Here is a 19,906-nt window from a genome sequence, read left to right as displayed (position 1 = left end):
AGGCAGTGAACACTGTGTCCTGAAGTCATCAGCACGCGGCTCTGAAGAACACTTGTGGCCAGCTCAGTTACCTGCTGGGACCAAAGAGGGGACATCTCTCATGTAGCTGAGTCTTCCTTCCACTTGTGCTGCTTGAGGCCAGTAAAAAGCACACCTCTGCAAGGAAGCTAGCAGTAGTCAGCTGCTTCACAAAAAAATTGAACAATTAATTGAATAATATTAAAGAATAGAATAATATTCCATGTTTTTTCATTTTACTTTTTTCCCTTTCCCCTTCCACCTCTCTCCAGAACCACCAACTTTTAGAAAATAAAACAACAACAAAAAAGACTGCATCCATTTTGTTTTTTTCCCCTCCCTAACCATGGGCTAAATAATTACACAATTCATTACAGGAGAGGAGAAAAATGACGTTAACATATTTCAAAAACATCTGAAGTGAAACAAAAGCCCTAATTAAACACTATGCTAAGGAATACACACAACTTAATCTCAGCAATGCTATGTTGGATTTAAAGGGGAGATGACACTTTCCTAATGGTATTTTAAGTTTTTTTAATCATTACAAGTGTGTAGCCTTGGCCCCATCCCTGAAGTGTTAAACACAGTTTATTAACCCATATGATGAAAGATACAAGCATCTCTAGAGTTCTTCATAGCTGAATCACTAATAATTTAAAAGAGTAATAAACCTAACAGTAGCTTTCATAAAAAATTAATTAGAAAGGCTGAGAGCACATCTGTTGCTTTTGTTACATTTTTCTCCCTTTCTGGTTCAGTTGTCTTTCCCCACGCTCTTTTAACTCTTCTCAGGTTATCAGAGCTGCTGCCACTTCTTCTTGTGATGCCTTTTTCCTTCCCTCCACTTCCACCTCCTTGTTTCCTCCCTGTACTGATTTTTCCTTTGGCAGCTGTTATTACTAGTGGGACAGACACTATTTGGCACCCAGCAACTAGGAGCTACTTGGACCTACTTGGACCTACTAACTAATGGAAACAACTTGCATGTTAAAAGCTTCAGGAGAGTGAGTTACTTTTAAGTACCTAGAACTCGTGTAAATAACGCACAAGTTTGCTATGGAGGAAAGTTATACTGATTAAACAACGGAGCTTTAGAATTCACAACCAGGAGACAGACAGAAGCGGAGGGCAATTTGGAGAGAAGACGGGCACTCTATCCCTTGTCCATTTCTACAAGTCTGTGCAGGGCTGGCAGGGAATGGTGATGATGATGGTTCCCAGTTATGGCTGAGAAGAAAGCCTAAAATGCAGTAGGCTGTTCATAACACCAGGCTACGCAGAAGCAAGATATCCTTTGATGTCATCACCAAGCTATTTGCCAGACTGATCAACAGAAGAAAATTTACTTCATCTAAAGTTTAGTATTGATTAATCTTCTGTATAGACTACAGAAAATTCAACCACCAGTGTTTCAGGCGGCCAGACTTAAAAGTGGTATTTGATACCCTTTGTCCTCCACTTGCTCTGAAATACATGGTAAACCATGACAGTAACGTGGGATTCATCTAAGTTCACATGACTACAACATAAGTGCTAGCAAGTGAGCTGGTCACTCTGTATCGGGCTGGCATGGCACCTCTGCATTCAACCACATCTTTAAGCTCCCTGTTCTTCTCTGCCAACAACAAAGTGGACAAAGCCCAGCTGTGGATGCCTAGGTTCAAAGAAATCCCACCACAGCCACCATTTTTGGCCTAAACAAGGTCCCATGTGGTTCCCTCTTTCACCATCACTGGGCCCACACTTTCTTAAGCACTAATAGCTGATTTCCACAATAAAGAAACTTCGATTGGACTTAGTATTTACTTAGTCTCCTAGCTAGTACCTGTGCTCTTACGCTGTCTTGAGCTCTCTGCAGCATAGGATGCGTTTATGTTTACAGAACAAAAACTGAAGAAAGCAAGATGAAGCAACGAAGTCAGATAAGGCATCTGAAGTATATCCAATAAGGGAAATATGAGACCCAGCCTGGCATCTACAGAAAGTTCTTGGGACTTAACTTTTCTAACTGGATGCAAAAGGAGATAACCCAGAATGAAAAGACACATTAAAAAAAAAATCTGTACTGCAAAATAGTAGTCACTCCCATTAGTAATAGGTTAGCAAAATAAAGTTATGCTGTTAATTCCCAAGCCCAAAATATTTCACGTATGACAACTTTTTCCTGCTTTCACAACAGTTTTATAGTATATGTAGAAAATAAGCCTCAGAAAAAAGCAAATAAAATTATGCACAATTTTTGCACGTATTCCAGTTGGAGGAGAAAGGATGAGGTTACGTTACACTTTTCGCAAGTGTGCACTGAACAAATCATAAAAATACATGTTTTCACTGCTAGGTCACAGGAAGTTACCTATACTTTAAAATAAACTGCCATAGATGCTGAACAAAAGGTTTGGCAATTCTTCCCTACAGAGGCACCCATCTATTTACATCTGGGAGAGCTGCCAATAGAACAGCTACCAAAAACTTCAAAGGGTTCACAGCATGAATAGCAAGCCACTGGCCAAAGGATTTTATGATATGACCAGCTGTGTAACACCATATTGAATTATAGACACCACCACCCCCCCCAAAAAAAAAGTGCAAAGAAGGGGTGTTAAACTTGTTGAAAAGCTGAAAAAGAAACACGAATTCCTTAAACTAATGTTTTCTACAGGAAAGTATTTTTAATGGGGGAAAAAAAAAATAATACCAGAACCACCAAAAAGTACTGCAACACTGCACTTCTTTACGAGCAACTCTAAGCAGTTCTTCTCACCAAACTGCTTTAAGCCCAGTGAACTTTTCTAGTTTAAGTCACAGCCAGAGCCCAGCCGCTTTGTGATCAGAACACTCTGCATTAATAAATGGCTCCCTTAAACTCGCTTGGGGAGAGAGGAGACATGAGTCAACAGAGGAAGAGAGGGATAATGTTTCTGTTGACAAACATTTAACAACTGGCAACCAATAGTAGGAAACAGGGACAAACCAGAGCTTGCCAAATAAAGTTACGCTGGAGGAACAAGGCTTCTTTTTGGAGCAGCACTGCTATTCTTCATAGATCCCAGAAAAATATCTGAACACACTTAACCAAAATAAAAAGCTGCGGTTGTTGAGGAGCAAGGCTGCTAGTCCTAATATTTGTGGTGACGTTTTTCCCTGCAAACCAGAACGGGTCAGAACTCCTCCGAATCAAATTACTGTGCGTCCTTTGCCAGAGAGTCTGGTTTTGGTCTCAGTAGTCATACACGTCTCAGTGTTCACACAAGTCCTTCTGAGCTACATGAGCAATTTTTTCCCCTCCTCTTACGACATTTCTGTAGAAAATGTGCCAGAGCATATGTAGTGTCTTGGTCGGACTCCTTATTCAGGGAAGTCGGGACCTTCACTGTCTGCTTACGTCCTGGAAAATTAGTTCTCAGGGAGCGCAAACAAAACTTGACTGCAACATTTGGGCGGACAAATGTTTTTCTCCAAGCAGCTATTGATATTCCAACTTCCACCCTCCCAGATTGCTACACGAGATCCAGAGGGAGCCAAACGCAGCCTGCCTCCTCCAGACGCGAGAGGGGCTGAGCAGAACAAGGCACCGGGGCCAGGTTTTTAACTTGGGCTCCAGCTGCCTTCTCGCTCCCCTCGGGGCCGCGCTGCCGCTCCCGGGGCAACCCCCCGGTCACACGCCCGCACTCGCCCGCGGGGCAGCCCCCCCCGGCCCCGTCCTTACCGCAGCACTTTGCCCACCGCCTGCAGGACCATTTTGCAGCTTAATCCGGGTTTGGGACTCTGGGCGAGGACGGGCCGTTCACCGGGGAGGCTGCAGTGATCCCCAACCATGGTACGGCGGGGAGGAGCGCGGCGCAGCCGAGCCCAGCGGAGCGGGGGAACGCCGGCGGCCGCGGCAGAGCCCGGGCTCTCCGCCGCTCTCCCCGGCCGGCGGCCGCCCGCCCCGCCGAGCGCCCCGGCCCGGCCCGGCCCGGCCCCCGCCCGGCGCCGCCAATGGGCAGCGGCGCTGGGGGCGGGCGGCCGCCGCGGCTCCTCCGCCCGCCCCGCCCGGGGCTGCCCCCGACCCGGCCCTCCCAGGCCGGAGAAGGCCGCGGCGAGGGGCCGGGGCCGGATCACCCAGCCCTCTGGGCCCTGGGCGGCGGGCAGCGCTTTACAGCACGCTTCAGGAAAAGGCTGCGAGGAGCTGCGGGGCTGGAGCAGGTCTGCAAGCGGCGGGGCAGGAGGGAGGAAGCACACGGCCCTGGCGACTCCACCGAAACAGCACCGTCCAACGCAAGCACCACCATCGAATAATAAAATCCTCTGCCGCTTCTTCTGTCAGCTAAAAAGTAAGCAAGACAAAGTAGATTTGCAAGGATGGTGATGCCGTGGGACATGGCCAAACACACTGCTGCTCCCTGCAGTACAGCCCCATCCGTAATGGGGCTACACTGGGCTCCTGGTCAGAAATGGGAATAACGAGACCTTTTGCGAGCAAGGCTTTGCATTGCTTTCTCAGGATGCTGTGACAAACATGGGCGCAGGCTTGCCTGAGAGCAGAACTAGATACGTTCTGCCAGTTTCATGTAGCGAATGTCAGCCCAGCTATGACATCAAGACCTTTTTCAGAGAGGTTTAAACAGAGGAAGGGTGAAGAAGAGCAAAACCATAAACAGCAAGAGCCACCTTGCCATTATGACACAAGGGTAGGCACCTGGGTAATGGTCCTCAGAGGACAAATGATTAAGCAGCATCCCCAAACACAAGGTCCATTGTCACACACTAGCAATGTGTGGTGAAAACACTTTGCTGTGAGTTTTCCTAACAGACCTTAGAAAGGCGCTGTATGTCCAGCTCCTTTGCCACACCACATAACCATCCCTCCACAGACACCTTTTGGACAGGCAGCTGTGCCCGCAGCTTGCTGATGTAGCATGTAGAGCCAAATAATAACAAAAAATGTGATGGGTGTGGCGTAACACGACCTAGAACACAAAGCCCTGAGGACATCGCTTATTCTGACACACTAAAGCCCGACCCGTGACACCTCTACAGTGGTTTTGCCATTTTACGTACACCTGCAACACTGGCTGCAGTGAGAAGGGGCAGTTCCCCAGACAGGTATTGCCGAGCACTCCAGTTCATCTACTAAACAGGCACCTTCCCTTGTAAACAGAAGGCCAACAGACTTGAATTAAACCTGGCACAAATCACACCATTGCTGCCATCACTTAGTCGAAGCGGGTGGGAAGGTGGCTGCTCTTTGCACAAACCCAAGAAGCCGCAGCCACTCAGCGGAACTCAGAGGAATAACCTGCTGCCCTCAGTCCCAAAGCACCTACCCAGGCACGGTGTTTGTCAGTCATAGAATGGTTCGGGTTGGAAGGGACCTTAAAGATCATCTAGTTCCAACCCCTGCCATGGGCAGGGACACCTCCCACTAGACCAGGATGTCTTTTAGTTGCACGTCCAAGTTAGACCTCCGCACCCTTGTGAAGCCGGAGGTATTTTTATTCCCACTCTCCGCTTAAGATGGGAGTTCTAATGACTTCACTGATAGCACACAGGAAGCCTGCAGCTGAACACAGCCCAGCTTTACACTCAGCGCTTCACACAGATTATCCAACCCTTGAAAGGCCTGATGCCCACTCAATCTTTTCCCCAAGTAACAGAAACTTGTCACAGTAACATTAAAAAGCAACAGTCCTGGCAAATGGAGGAAGGACACCTGCCAAGAGGGCAGCTGCCTCCGTGTCGTTCACCAGTGAAATCTGCACAGAGAGAATTCTGTTTGTTAAAAAACCACCCTAAAAACAACAAGGCTGTGATATAAAGCAGCTTAAGTCTTATTAAAAGTCCGTCTATCCAAAGTAAATTAAAGAAAAATCCAGGGGTCAAACCAAAATAAATACAGCTCTGTGGTGTTACAGTTGTGTTAGGAAAGCTGCCCTCTCCATGACTCTGACGGCTAAACATTCACTCTTCAGAGATGGAGCTTCAACGATCTCACACTGGTTAGGAACTGATGCTCTGCTGTTAAAACTGATAGACCAACTGAAATAAAATTTTTAAACCTGATACCTTTTTACTTTGACCCAGAAAAATGACCCACTTCTGTATTCTGTTAGCTTCTGCATCAAACTGGTGCCTTCCTTTCCCTTTCCTCAACCGTACATCTCCACAGCAGCCTTTCCAGCCTTTCTTCCACCTATCGGTTTTCCTTCATTCAAGCAGTATCCCCTTTTTGTATCAACCACACACTACAGTTTACCCATAGTACCGTCTTTTAGGCAAGTTGTGGGAAAACCCAGCATCTCAAAGTCAATTTTAAATGCTCCAAAATAATAAAAACGAACCAAGGTTATTATAGGAAGCACATTTACGCACGTACACTTTATTTATGTGCCATTAACTTAAGTAATTTAAAACGCATGTACAGTATGGATTCTCACAGTTTAAGATTTAGAGCACGTGCAGACATAAATGGGTTTACTTGAAAGCTGCTGTATCCAGAAAGAGCGGTACTCGATCTAAAAGCAATGTATTTGTTTGAACGCAGCATTGGTCTGATCTCTATGTGTGCATATTCTGAAGGCTGCATACCCGCACTTCCTCAGAGTGTCTTGCAGCCATCCGATATCCTGCCTATTTACATCCATTTGTAGTTTCTTTTTTCACTTTTTTCCTCAAGAGCAGCCTCTGGAGGTAACAACTGTTGGATCCGACCTTAGCACAAGTGTGCTTCAGCAGGGACAAACTGCTTCTAGCCTAACCCGTACCCACCAGCCAGGCTTGAAAGATCACAGAGCTGTGTATTGAAATCATCACTAAAACGTTAACAGAAATATCTGGGAATGGACCTACCAAAAGCTCAATGGCTTTTATCGGTCCTACACATCAGCAAAACAGTAACATCACCAGTGGCACAGAGTAAGGGCACAAACCAGTATGCTGGGACGAGGGGAACCCCATTTCCCAGCACTCGCACATGACTATACGAGCTCATAGTACACTGAGAAAGTTTTCTACATTGATCCAACCACCAAGCCAAGGAATGGTATTTATAAGTTTTATGAATAATGCTTTGTATTTATAATGATGTTATAAGCAGCAGTTACACAATTACATATTTATTTGCCCCTTTTAGGGTTCCATAAAAATTACGTGTAAAGCAACCACCACAGGGATGTATACTAGTACCCAGAGGTTTGGCAAAGAAAGCAAGTCATAGCAACCCAGACAAGCAAACAACGTCAGGAAAAAATAATCATAACCATTATTTTGATCAAGGTACAATTCAGCATTTATATGTTTAGAAATGAGGCATTGTAACATCAGATTGTAAAGTTCTGTTTTAAATTAAACTGAAGTTTATTGTGTGTCCCTGCCTGACATACCGTGTTTCAATTCTGCCAGCTAATTAGCCCTTTTGTTTACCTTTAGTGTGCCCTGCTACCACCTAGCCAAGCACCCTTTCCAGTTACCTCACAGTAATCTCAAGTAAAGTTACCTCAGAGACCTGCATCCCCAGGTCTCGGGAACCACTTAAAATCAGCAATATGTTTTATCCTTCAGCTTGCCTCTAAGCAGTATTTATACTGAGATTATATTTGCTCTCCATTTTGTCATCCTCACACAGCAACAAAGACATCATGATCCGCTCGGCTCTGCACAGACAGTAAAGGCATGAATTTTGGACAGAAGACAGGCTGAAGTCAAAGTTGTCTCAGTCTCAAAAAGTAGTTTGGAGGAGGTCATAGTGAAGGGGAAATAAAAGATTTCAAGGGTGTACTTTCAGCTCTGCACTTGAGATAATAGCAGGAGAGACTGGTCTTCCTGACCACACAGAGCGTTGTGATACAAGCCTTATCAACAGCAGCCACACACGTTGCCGAAAATTTGTACATAAAAGACTGAGCTTAAAAGCAGCACATTTGTAAGTGACAACATGCCTACATTTGCTGCTGTGTTGAAAGCTCTGGTAACAAGAATTCAGTGTCTATCCTGCAACCACCACCTTTGGATTCATCAGCACTGTGGGGTTCTTTTTCTGCTATAGGCAGAAAGAAAACGGGTACACGATATTCTCACCTAATCCATAACATGAGAAACAAACAATCAATTGCAGCAAGAACAGCAAAATACCTCAAAATATCAGGAAAGCTTCACCAGGTACTCCAAAGAGTTTGTATTACAGCATTTTGGAAGGGATGCACAAAATGAGAAGAACGAAGGGTTCATCAAGTATCACTTTACTTAAAAAAAAAAAACAAACGAAGAAAAAAGAAAGTGAATGCTGTATAAACCAAACAGAGAAATCGTGATCTCAAAGGTACTGGATTTCTGGCATGTGTGTAGGCACATCTATTGTTCTGAAATCCTCTGCAATGTCAAGTTAAGCCAGGTTCATCAAGAAGTGCGTATAGATGAGAGCTGAAGAACATGAATGTGTTGAAGGAAGCAGCAATAGCGTCAGCTCAGTGGGAGATGTTCAACTCTACCAGCACTGAACAAGTACCCAAGAACTATTAAGAAAGGATGGGATGGTCACATTCAGACTCTACGTGGAGGAGTGATGTGAAATAGAGGGCAGAGTTGATTTTTGTCGCCTGCATTTCAATCAGTCCTCCTGAGTCATCCCACCTCGAGTGACAGAAGCCCTCTGCAAAACACACACTGGCAGGACTCTTGTTTCCTGAGCGGCTGTTCCAGGTGAGTTTGTGGCCAGTAGATTTTGAGTCAATGAATGGCTGTGGAGTTGGAGAGAAACATCAGATTCAGACCTTAGCTTGTAGTATCCATGAAAGCTTAGCAAAGTTATAAAAATAATTTCTGCTTTTACAAGTTTTTATTCTGAATCCCAGGCAAGTTCCAAGATTACTGCATTCTGCTTAAAGTTTCTGCAGCTTTCAACTGAAAAGGTTCTTTACTAAGGTGTTGTATACCATAGCACCCTATTTCAGTGACAGATGAAGCAGTCCCTATACAGTACCTTTCTTATGTAGTTCATTCCAAAATAATAAAACACATGACACAGCCTCAGGAGGCAGAGAGTTTTCCTCTTTCTAGTTTGCAAAACAATATGCTTGGCACTACTATCTAAAAGAAAAATAAACTGGAAAATATTTGCAAATAAACAGCTCAAATCTATCACCCTCATAAAACCGTCTTCTATATAGACAAAGTTTGCTGGGCAAAAGCTTAGCAATAGCTCCAGGTGACACTGCAGCTCAAGTGACAGGCAACATCCATCTTGGAGAGGATGAAATCTCTTTTTTTTTTTTTCAGTGGGGGATGAGGAGAGAAGAAAACACAAACAAGTGAAGATGTGCCAGTGAAGATGTGCCAGTGAAGCTAATGCATTTATCATTCTGAGTGCCCAAAAGGATGTCTTTCGACACATGCATCTCACAAATTAAGCCGGCGGAAGAAGTCTTATTAAGCAGAGTACCTGCTGATAGGCTGCATGGGGTGCCCACACGGGGTGTACTGTAAAGATTGAGATGCTTAATTTATACCACTGCAGCCACTGTTAGTTCCTTCCTAGAGATAACACAAGTGAGAATTTCATCTCACATTTTACCATTCCTTGTTTTTTTTTTCTTGCCCTAATTTTGAAGTTTAACTAGGCTGCACTCCAGGGAAGCATTAGTGCAATATGCATTTCATACAGAAAAGCTAAAATGAAAGACTCCTGTTCTTTTCCTTCCCTCCCCCAAATATGCTGGACCTCAAGCTCCATATAAAGAGTAAAACTTCTAAAACTTGGCTAAGAAGTGCTCCCCAGGGATTATTTAACATATTCAGAGCTACTTGCTACGTATATACAGAACTCTCCCTGTAAGTTTTACAACGCGACTACTGTTTTCACAGGCTTAGGTAAATACGGCATGGAAAACAAAACTCTAATTGCAAATTGGCACCAAGCTCTAGACTAAGGAGTCAAAGGTGTAATCAGCACAGGAAAGGAGGGTATCTGTGTCAGCACTGTTATTGGGCAGGACTATCTATGCTTGGGTGGGAAAGGCACAGAAGGAAAAAGGGGAGATGCTGGGAGTGAACTTGCAGAGTTTTCCCAGACAGATGGAGAGCCACTAAGGAAATACAAGTTTCCCTCCTTCTTTGTGCTAAGAATGGCTTCATTTCAGTACAGCAAATTATTTTATCTGGTAACATCACGTTTAGATGACAGTATGAGGGAAAAACAATTAATGAATTAAGTGTGAAATTTATTCTAGGAGATTTTTCTCCAGGCACGCATTACAAAATATAAGACACACAGCTTACATTATGTAAGATTAAACAGAGGAAACTATTCATTGTAATTCCTGGCACTTACAGAATAATTCCTTAGCTACTACTTCTAAAGAGCAGGACCACAAAATCCAGAAGTCACAAAATTAACTTGGTTCACACCCAGACCAGCGCACGTTTGCATTCCACATACAACTCAAAACACACATGCTACATCCCAGTTAATTTGATTTCTTAATACCTCACAGGCCCAGCACAGATCAGAGGGACAGGAGGCCAGTAACAGCTTCTGCCATGCAAATGATGCCATAAAGTACCTAACTTAAAACCTGAAATAATTCAAACTTATGAAACAGATGACACAATTGCCAGCAAGTCGTTCAGCCTTGCAGACCTGCCTAAGTAGTGTTTGCATTGCGGCAGCTCAGCCCAGAGGAGGGGCCACTTCACAGCTCTGAAGTCAAACCTGTTTGGCCAGTGTGCGTGTAAAGGCCTGCACTGGGGATGGACACAGGGCTACAGAAAGACATGAACAAGTAGCTTGTCACAGGGACTCTCCTCTGATGAAGCTACACGTCTGCATTTCAAACAGTCGTGGAAGAAAAGCATCAAGATCTCACCTTTGAGGAATCCTCAAATCTAACGTACCGCTGACTAAGCATCTTGAGCTATTTGAAAACATTAACAGTTCTTTTTCACTGTGTTAAATGAGAGATTTGTCAATGTACTGGAAAAGAAAAAGTTGAAATTTTATAGGACAATTCTTGACACTTGGTTATAGTCAAGATACTACACGCAAGAACCCATAATACCCTCACAGCAGGGTCTCTGCTGCACTTGCCAGTCTTGCCTGTGTGAGAGCTCTGCTGCACGTCAGATATCCACTTACGTAGGCACAGACACACAAACTGCACAGCATAAGTAACCTGCTTGTAATTTTCCTAAAATTCGTTACAAAAATATAGCCACTTCTCATGCTTTGATTTTCTGGTGAAGAAAATGGCTTAAGTGCATGCACTTACCCGCTTGATTTGAATCTTACACTTCAATGGTATAAAACTTCAAGCATCTTACAAAACCCAACTTGACCGTATGATCTTGAGATCAACCCTCTCCCAGAAATTGTGGGCAGATTTGGACAAAAAGTGGCAGGATAATACCATTTAAGGTTAAGACTACCATGCGCTTTTTTCAGGTATGGCACTAACATATGCTGGAAGCACACTGGTCTAGTTCAATAAGGAACTGGTGGATTCCAGTTCCTTATTCAGTTGTATACATAGGATTGTTGGTTTTGTTTGTTTACTTTTGTGATGCTGTCTTGCTTAAAATTATGCCCAGAAATTGTTCTAAGGCTAGATTTACACCTTTTCCCCCATAGTCCATTACAACTCTTGAACGGATGTTTATTTACGAGGAAACAAAGAAAAGCACTGCTGACAGAAGAGCTTTGCCTTTCTGGCTAGACAAGATTGCCATTTGTCATGTTTTAGTAATGCAATAAGAAAATTAGCCTTGCCTGCTCTCAAGCACAAAAAAGTAACACTTAAGGTACTGGACAGAAACCTAAATTCCACAGCCAAAAAAAAAAAAAAGGAGAAATTACTATAACATTTTGCATGCCTTGTTTTGAATACTTGCTTTCAGGACTTTGTCCATAGCAACGTGTATTAAGACTAGGAGCAATGGGTGATAATGTCATACTGTTCTTACTTAGATACTGAAAAATACCATTACCATGAACAGAGTGAAGACGCCTTTTTCAAATGCTTGATGAAAACTGCTTCATGACTAGGCAAAGGCCCTGAAGTTGCGGCGTTACTGTGAGGATGCTCAGGCAGGCGACTGCCAGAGGAGAGACAAATACTATGTAATAATAGAAGAGGGAGGGGAAGGACAACTCCGGACTTCTCAAAAGTCCAACTCTGCTGCTACTTCCTCTGAGGTGTGACTGAAATAGAGCCCCTCTCTAAAGCAATATAACCGTGTATCAAATTTTATTTAAATTCAGTGATACACAGTACCTGAAGTATTTTAGCATTTTTCTAGGCTTCTTATTGGGGAGGTGAAAGCAAATACTAGAATATGTATTCATCCCACACCTTGAGCTACTTCTGCTCTTTGAAAGTACGTTATATGCATCAAGCAAATGTCCTCCAATACAGAGTACGTGAACCTTTCTCTTTTGACATTCTGCTCTAAAAAAGATTTGAAACTAGGGAAAATACATTGTGTTCCACTATGCAAATAGCAACTTCCCTGTATAATTATAGTACATTTTGCTGAGAATTGCATCATGACTAGGACACTACCAAGAGGACAAACATTTAACCACTATTCTTAGTTTGTTAGAAAATTTTTCCCACATTACATAAACATGTACACACCCACACACGGGCAGCACCATCAATCTTTTCATTGTCTTTACTTTAGTAAAGGAACAGTTATTTTTCATTTCAGTAACTTTATTTTTATTAGTGTTATGAAACAGAAATTAACTTTTCTCCTTTAGCTTTCTTCAAAATAATTCTTCCCTTGTCTTTGCCGCAGTTGCTTTAACTTTCTGTAAGACGAGACCGTAAAACAGGAATTAAAAAATTGGCATGCTGATTCCAAAATATCCTTAAAACTTCCATAAAAGAATTCACTTCTAAATGTGCATTCAACAGAAAAAGGGAATTGTCGAGGAGTTTCTTCTGATTTTTCATAAAATGGATAGATGCACATCTGACAAAAGAAGAAACAAGATGTATTTCTAGTTGGCACACATTAACCAGAAGCACCGGGAACAGAACATAGCAGATTATTGAAAATGTCACCTGAACTTTACAAGCTCTTCCATAGGTTGGCCAGAAGTATGAACCATGCAAAATTCTTCTGAACAGATGCAGCCTTGTATCATTTTACTTGTACACGTATCTCTGTCAAAGGGTCAGCCAGCTCAGGGTAACCACACCTGAGCAACAGCCACGTTAAAAAAAGACACAGAACAGCTAAAACAACCATTAAGCACTCAAAAGCTAACCTTGGTATAATGATTTGCACTCCGTATTCAAGCTTCTGATTATACTTCAGAATTCAGTTTTTAATTTCTTTAGCTGGGGAATGGTAAAACATAGACTACAGATTCTGCTCCCAGTTGCTCTCCTACATTCTTAGTGCTAAATCTAAAAGAATGTATGAATGCCGTTAAGGATCCAGCCTTCCCAATCCAACCATGCTGTTAGATATGCATATAAAACTGACCAGCTTCAAAAGAATTTGTGTGCGTGGTCAAGTGCTATATTAAACTGGAAATTAAAAGGTTGGATCTTAACCTCTTTGAGAACCACAAACAATATGATGCAGCTTCCTCGGAGGGCCAAGGAGGAGAGGGCATGAGGGCATGGTATTTTAGCTCTACCAGGTAGAAGAAAATCTAAATTTTCTTCCTAATACATGCTCTACATTTATACAATGAAAATGAGCACATGGCCAACTACATGCAAATTTTGAAAAGAATCCTTTAATCATAAAAAAGTACGGCTATTGCTTTTAATGAGACAACATTCAAAACACGTTGCTGTTGCTGTTTCTGAAAGCAATAAAGTATTTTATTCCACGAATTAGGCTTTGCTTTGTTTGCATATGCAAGCATTCATGCATATTTGAAACCTGACCACAGCTATAATGCTAGCACTACTGCTTGTACGCCTGTTGACTAGCAATTCTTGTATGAAGTATCTTTCTGCTTGCCTTTCCCTGGTAAAAACTGGTAAAAACACCACCTAATTGAAGTCAATATCCATATCCATCATAATCGGAGTACATGCTAAAACATAGAATAGACACAGAAATAATACCACTGGGAAGTGAGGCCTTGCTATCAATCAGCCAAGCAGTAACAGACACCCATTGCTCTGTAATCCCAGGCCTCTCAACAGCCCTCGGCACTGCAGCCCATCAAGTCCTTCTGGTCACCCTAATGGAGGGAAGTCTAGGGCAGGGGGGAGCGCAAAATAAAGACTCCTTACTTCCTATACCAAAAGAAAAGAGACAAGAAATTATACTTCACCACACGAGGATTCAGTAAGTCCTTCAGGAAACAAGCCATCTCAGATAAAACTTTAGTTTTTAAACAGCCAGTTGGAGAAGGAATAAATCAGCATGGCAACATGCAGGTAATGTACAGTTCCTCTTATCTTTCACCTCATATGATTATTGCTTTGTCTTCACCAATAAAGGTTTGTTGGGGGACGGTAGTTTTAAAGACAAGACAAAATATGCAATACATGTCACAGCTTAAAATTTACAGACAGACAAGATCTGCCAGGTAGGTACAATCAGCACTGCACACCCCTTCCTGGGGTTGACTTCATCTGTTTTAACCTTGGAGATAAACTAATAGTCATGTGTGTCCCCACTATGGTTTTCATAGCTTGCATATTCTAATTATTTCACAAAGAAAACATGTGCTTTTTTGATCCGAGAAGATATTTTGCCTACACAAATACAGCACGCTAGCAAAGAGTGGCTGCTGCTGTAGACACAGCACTGCCTATGAAACCTGTGCTTTGCACAGGCATTTGAGAAGTCACCCCTCACCCATGCCTCCGAGCTGTCCAAGTCAAACAAGCTATACTGGTAAAGAACACATTTTGCCTGTAACTACACTTGACTTTCTTCCAGTGCAGGTGTACTCTCAAAAAACCTTCTTCATACCCCAACCAACAACGCCAGAAGACATTTGGAGCAGAGACAAAACGTCCGTGGGTGACGCCCAGTGTTTCCACCGGGTGATTCACACGTTTCCTCCAGTGGCACACTAGGCTCGTACACCTCAGTGCCTACCGGAGGCTTCCCTGAAAAGCCTGATTTACTGGGATTGCACAAATCAAAGACACTGCACGTGTAGGGGACAATGCAGCCACCTACCTCCCGCTCGGGAGCCCACAGCAGACAGCAGCCAAGGCAGGGCGGTTGCCCCTGCGCAGAGCTCCTCTCCAGGGGCCCTCGGGGAAGCAGGGGCAATTAAGTGCAGGCCACAGAACGAGCCACCAGACCCGAGATGCTCGGGTACGGTCTACATCAGCACACCACAGTAACCAGAGCGGTAGGCTCTGGGGTCAGAACCAGCCTTCAGTTCTTGTCTGCCTTCCATCTAGTTACCCCTGTAGTGAACCCAACGCTTAATTAGCCTAAAGCACGCCTTCCAGAAAGGCATCTGGTTTTAACTTGTGTATCTGACAAGAAAGAAAAATCAGTTATTTTGCTCAGTAATGTGTTTCAATGGCTGATCACGTCCATTGTTAAGATGCATGTCCTTTGAATATTTGAAACCCCCTAGCTTTGACATCCATTTATGTTTCCAATTATGATTGTTATCCTTTCTCTGCTAGATTATAGCTTTCTTCTCCCCCCCCCCCCCCTTTTTTTTTAACTTCATTAGTTAGGTATTATATTCACCTCTTGACCTTCTGAGAATCTAAAAAAAAAAAAAAACAACCAACCTCCTTATATCTCATTATTAGAAATCTTTTCTCCAGTCTTTAAATACCGCAAGTCTTTTCTGCCTTTCTAATTTAGATGAGATCCAAGTGCCTACTCAAGACAATGTAAGCACAACTGATCAAAAGATCTGGAGCTGTTCTCAAAATCTTAATAGGGATGAACAAGCACACAGAACTTCATCTGGCTCTTCAATCCCCAACAAATTAAAGGACCATTTTTTATTTAATAATGTTGCCTTTTTAAAATGTTTAAGTGTCTTACTTCTAGAAATTCAGAGAATATTTGCATCCTAAGACAATAAAAAGAATGCTAGTACCCATTATTTGAGCAAGGAAAGAAAAAAATCTGCAAAATCATCAATTTATTTACAATCTCCAGACAGAGGAGCTATAAATATAATATCGCTCTTGTTTTATAAATATTTAATTAGCTTAGTAACAACTAGCATCATTTCATCCCACATAGGTTGCGCTACCTTTGATTAAAAACCTCAAGGAGAAAAGAAAAAAAAGCTTGTTTTTCTTGTAATCCATTTTCTTTGCTTTCTCATTCATAACCAGCAGGGTGGGGGGAAGCCACAGCACGATCATTCAAAATTAGGTTGTAAGAAACAAATGGAGAGCACATGGCAAAAACGTTATGTCCTCTTCCACATAAAATTAGCTTCTTATCACTGCGTTGCTTCCACTGTAATCCTTGAATACCCTTGAGCAAAGAGCAGTATTGATTCAAGTCAAATTATCAGACACAAGGGACTGTGTAGAAAGGAGTGGGGAAGATGATACAGCCTAAAACCTGAATGAGTATGTCATATCATCTGTTAATATGACCATTAGTGTGGAAAGCCGCTCAGTTCCACTTTGCTGCCCACTGTCTCCAACACCTTCCTCATTCTCCCCCCTTATACTCAGAAAGAGCAAATGCCTCCTCCCATACTTTACAAGGAACACATTCAGAGAGCAGCAATGAAAGACCCCAAAACAAGTTGTGCCCCCCGACTCCTTCAACACTGTCCTTTGTCTCACTTTAGCAATGCTACTTTTAATGTACAGAACTGGGAGAAAATACATCCACCCATACCTAAACATGCTGAAAAACATTACCCACCCTCATCCTCTCCATAAACACACTCCATATACTTCAAGGATTGTTGGGTTGCTCGATGGATGAGAAACCAAAGGCTTAACAGATTGCCATTACGCAAGTAAGAACTTGCAGACATTTCCCAGCTTCAACATGTTACACCTCTACTAAAAGTGAAAGCTGCAGTTTACCCTCTTTGGGGCTTCATTTACTGCCTCATTTCTAATTCCAGATAATCAGCTTCCAACAAAACTTGAAAGCCCGTGCTCTCTCACCAGGCTACAAAGGAAGCCAGATTGTCCTCCTGTACCATACACATCTGCTTTGTACCACCACTTCTATTAGCAGATTGTTGCTTAAGAAAAACAGACTGGCAACGAGAAACAGATCAGCAGCTTTGACGTTTGTTCTACTTGTGTAACCTTTCACAAACAGCCTTGCGTTTCCATGAAGGCAACAAACGTCTGCTCCATGAAAATACAAATATTAGATAATCCAAAAGCTGCAATGTTGTTCAAAAATTGGCTGAATGGATACTGAGAAACCAAACTAGATTGACATTCAGATACTCTGAAACTTCAAAATGAATTTTTTTAATTTCTAAAAACCCATTTATGGTAAACTGATATTTAAATAGTGCTTATGCAGTCAACAAATAAAGGTCATCAATCCCTCTCTTAACAGTGTTCTTTAATAGTCTACCAACACAAAACGCCGCTAGGATCTTCTGAAAACCTCTGAGGGTATCTTTTGGTGACACAGCTAAGCCACTCTATCAGCTAGCTTCTTCAGAGAGGATTACTCCCATTCATTCCCCCCTGCCCAAACCAACTGGAAATGGTGCGTTTTCATAGCATTTGCTTCCTGCTAGTTTAACCCTGTGACGCAGCTCACTATGGAGCGATTTCAGAGTCAGTGGATACACAAGAGAAACAGCAGAAACCCAGCTAGGGATAGGAAGTCTTTTCAGGGGAGATTTGCCACCAGAGCCGCCTGGCTGTGCTGTTGAATGGTGTGCTTATGCTAATGGCTTCACACATGCACTTGCAAAGAACAATGCCCAATGTGTGTAACTACATCAGTACCCATAAATGACAGTGATAAGACTGTATGCAGAGAAAAATTACACTTGCTCCATTGTTTCACGCTGCCAGGAGGTGGTGTTAAATACTGCTGTAGGAGGAAGTCAGAAGTGCTCCAGAACACAGGAAAACTCTTGGAGAAACAGGGGAGTCGGACTTGAGACTGGATGGAGAGGGACAATCCCAGTGGAGCTGTTCAGTGCACACTCATGTGTCAGAAGAGAGCTCAAGAACCATGGTGGTAGATTACCAGAAAACTATAATCTCCTTCCAGTCTGGCAATTGTCTGACCACCCTTTGAAGGATGACTCTAAGCAATAACAACAACGCTCAGGCTTGGTGTTCTTTATGGCTGAATCTTGAAGCATGTACAAAGCTTGAAGTATGTATTTTGGGTAAAAAGTGAATTACTCCCCTAAGGACGAGGTGAAGCATGCTCTTAAAGAAACACTTTGTCTATAACTGGTTTTTTAATCCTCAGCAATGGATCTATTTTGAAATGGCATTGTCATATTACAATATGTACTTAGAGGGGAACAGATAAACTGCAATTATTTTTCAAGAATATAACAATGAAAATATTTAACCTGTATTGCAATACAGTTTGTAATATAGAAACTGCCTCATCATTATCATACTTACTTATGCTATAGGGCAGATTTATTATGATAAACTACCCTGCACATACAGAAGTGGAAATTCACACTTCTCATTTCCTATTGACGGTGTTATGGCACTGAAGTTGAAAACTTATAAATCCAGCTAGATTTTCAATACATACAAAATAGCAAAAGCTCAATTTACTTATTCAGTTCACTAAATTTCTATGAGACACTAACAAACTCTCCCTCCCACCAAATGCCTTTCAGAACCGCTACAGTCAGGGTGCGAGCTGATGGACAGAGCAAGCGCAGCAAACTTCCACACAACGTAACTCCTTTCCGGAGCATAACAGAGAAAAGGAAACTGGTAATTCCACAACCACTTTCTGAAAAAACCCAAACCTTGCTTTTAAGTTCTTGAAGCATTTTTTAGGAGAGCTGATACTTGTTCATAGACCCCTCGAATACAGTGACGCACTACCACTTGTCCTGTAACTGAGCATTGCAATTCCACTATTGATCACGTACTGCATTACTGACTGCAAAGTTCTACAGAGGGCAAAAGTATGGGTTTTTTTCCTTAAAAAGACAGCATAAAGAAGAGACGTGAACTCTACCTTGTTTGAAGCTGCCTCTATGAAGTTTATTTTTGAAATCCATACCAGTGGAGTTGACTTTAAAACACAGCAGCCCTAAATTATTTTAAAGTCAGGATGCACATATATGAATAATATTCAAAAGTTAAGGTGGGAAAAGGCTGGACCTACTCTTGTTCAGATAATATGGAACAGAATTGGAATAGCCATCAAAATCTAAATGAATAGACATGGTTTTGGAGAAACAGAACTGCCACACCTACACTGATATTCCTTTAAGTCAAAAGAAAAAGAAAAATCATTCTGTTCTTAACCTGTACGTTTTTACTGTTACAGAATGATTAGCATTGCACTTGCAAAGTAATTGTAGCCCTTTCCAAGTGGCTTAAGCATACATTCCCTCCCTGCCACTATATCCTCTGTTCCTTGCAAAACTCATTCTTCAAAGCTTAATAATTTGTGACAAAACCTAATCCATAAAACTCAAAACAAGGGATTTGGGAAGAAAACCTGCAAGGAAAGGGGGAAGATACTGACAATTTTTCAATGCTTCAAAGATTGCGTCAAAGTGACATAATAAAAACTACACCTCCCGCTCTTTTTATCACCTTTCGGCCAGTTTCTCTCTCTCGTAAAACTTTGAGCCCCAAGGAGACAGACGCAGCAGCAACATGCCGTTTTGCCAAGGGTTGAACTAAGGAACTGGCCGTAGCCTTCAGCTGTCTGCACACTCACGTTTAGGCTGGCAGCTGATGCGGGTATGTAGTCACTGCCTGTCTTTTGTTTTTCAGAACAAGGAGAAAACACATTTTTT

The 19,906-nt window shown here is 42.4% G+C and overlaps 1 protein-coding gene across 3 annotated transcripts in view; it reads right to left on the bottom strand.

The window, feature by feature from the left end:
• The window catches only part of MOB2 (MOB kinase activator 2), a 120,281-nt gene that overhangs the window by 28,873 nt on the left and 71,502 nt on the right, over positions 1 to 19,906 (bottom strand). Inside the window, exon 1 of one of the 3 annotated variants that reach the window (XM_063332952.1) lies at positions 3,728 to 3,972. The exons of the other annotated variants lie outside the window; for them this stretch is intronic. Within the exon in view, the coding sequence (XP_063189022.1) occupies positions 3,728 to 3,837 (110 nt within the window). The 5' untranslated portion in view covers positions 3,838 to 3,972. Of the gene's footprint in view, positions 1 to 3,727; positions 3,973 to 19,906 lie in introns of those variants that run through there. 3 annotated transcript variants of the gene reach the window in all.

This window comes from Chroicocephalus ridibundus, chromosome 4, assembly GCF_963924245.1.
Source record: "Chroicocephalus ridibundus chromosome 4, bChrRid1.1, whole genome shotgun sequence".
Lineage (NCBI taxonomy): Eukaryota > Metazoa > Chordata > Aves > Charadriiformes > Laridae > Chroicocephalus > Chroicocephalus ridibundus.
Note: the sequence above shows the minus strand (reverse complement) of the source record. Positions and strands in the feature narration are given on the sequence as shown.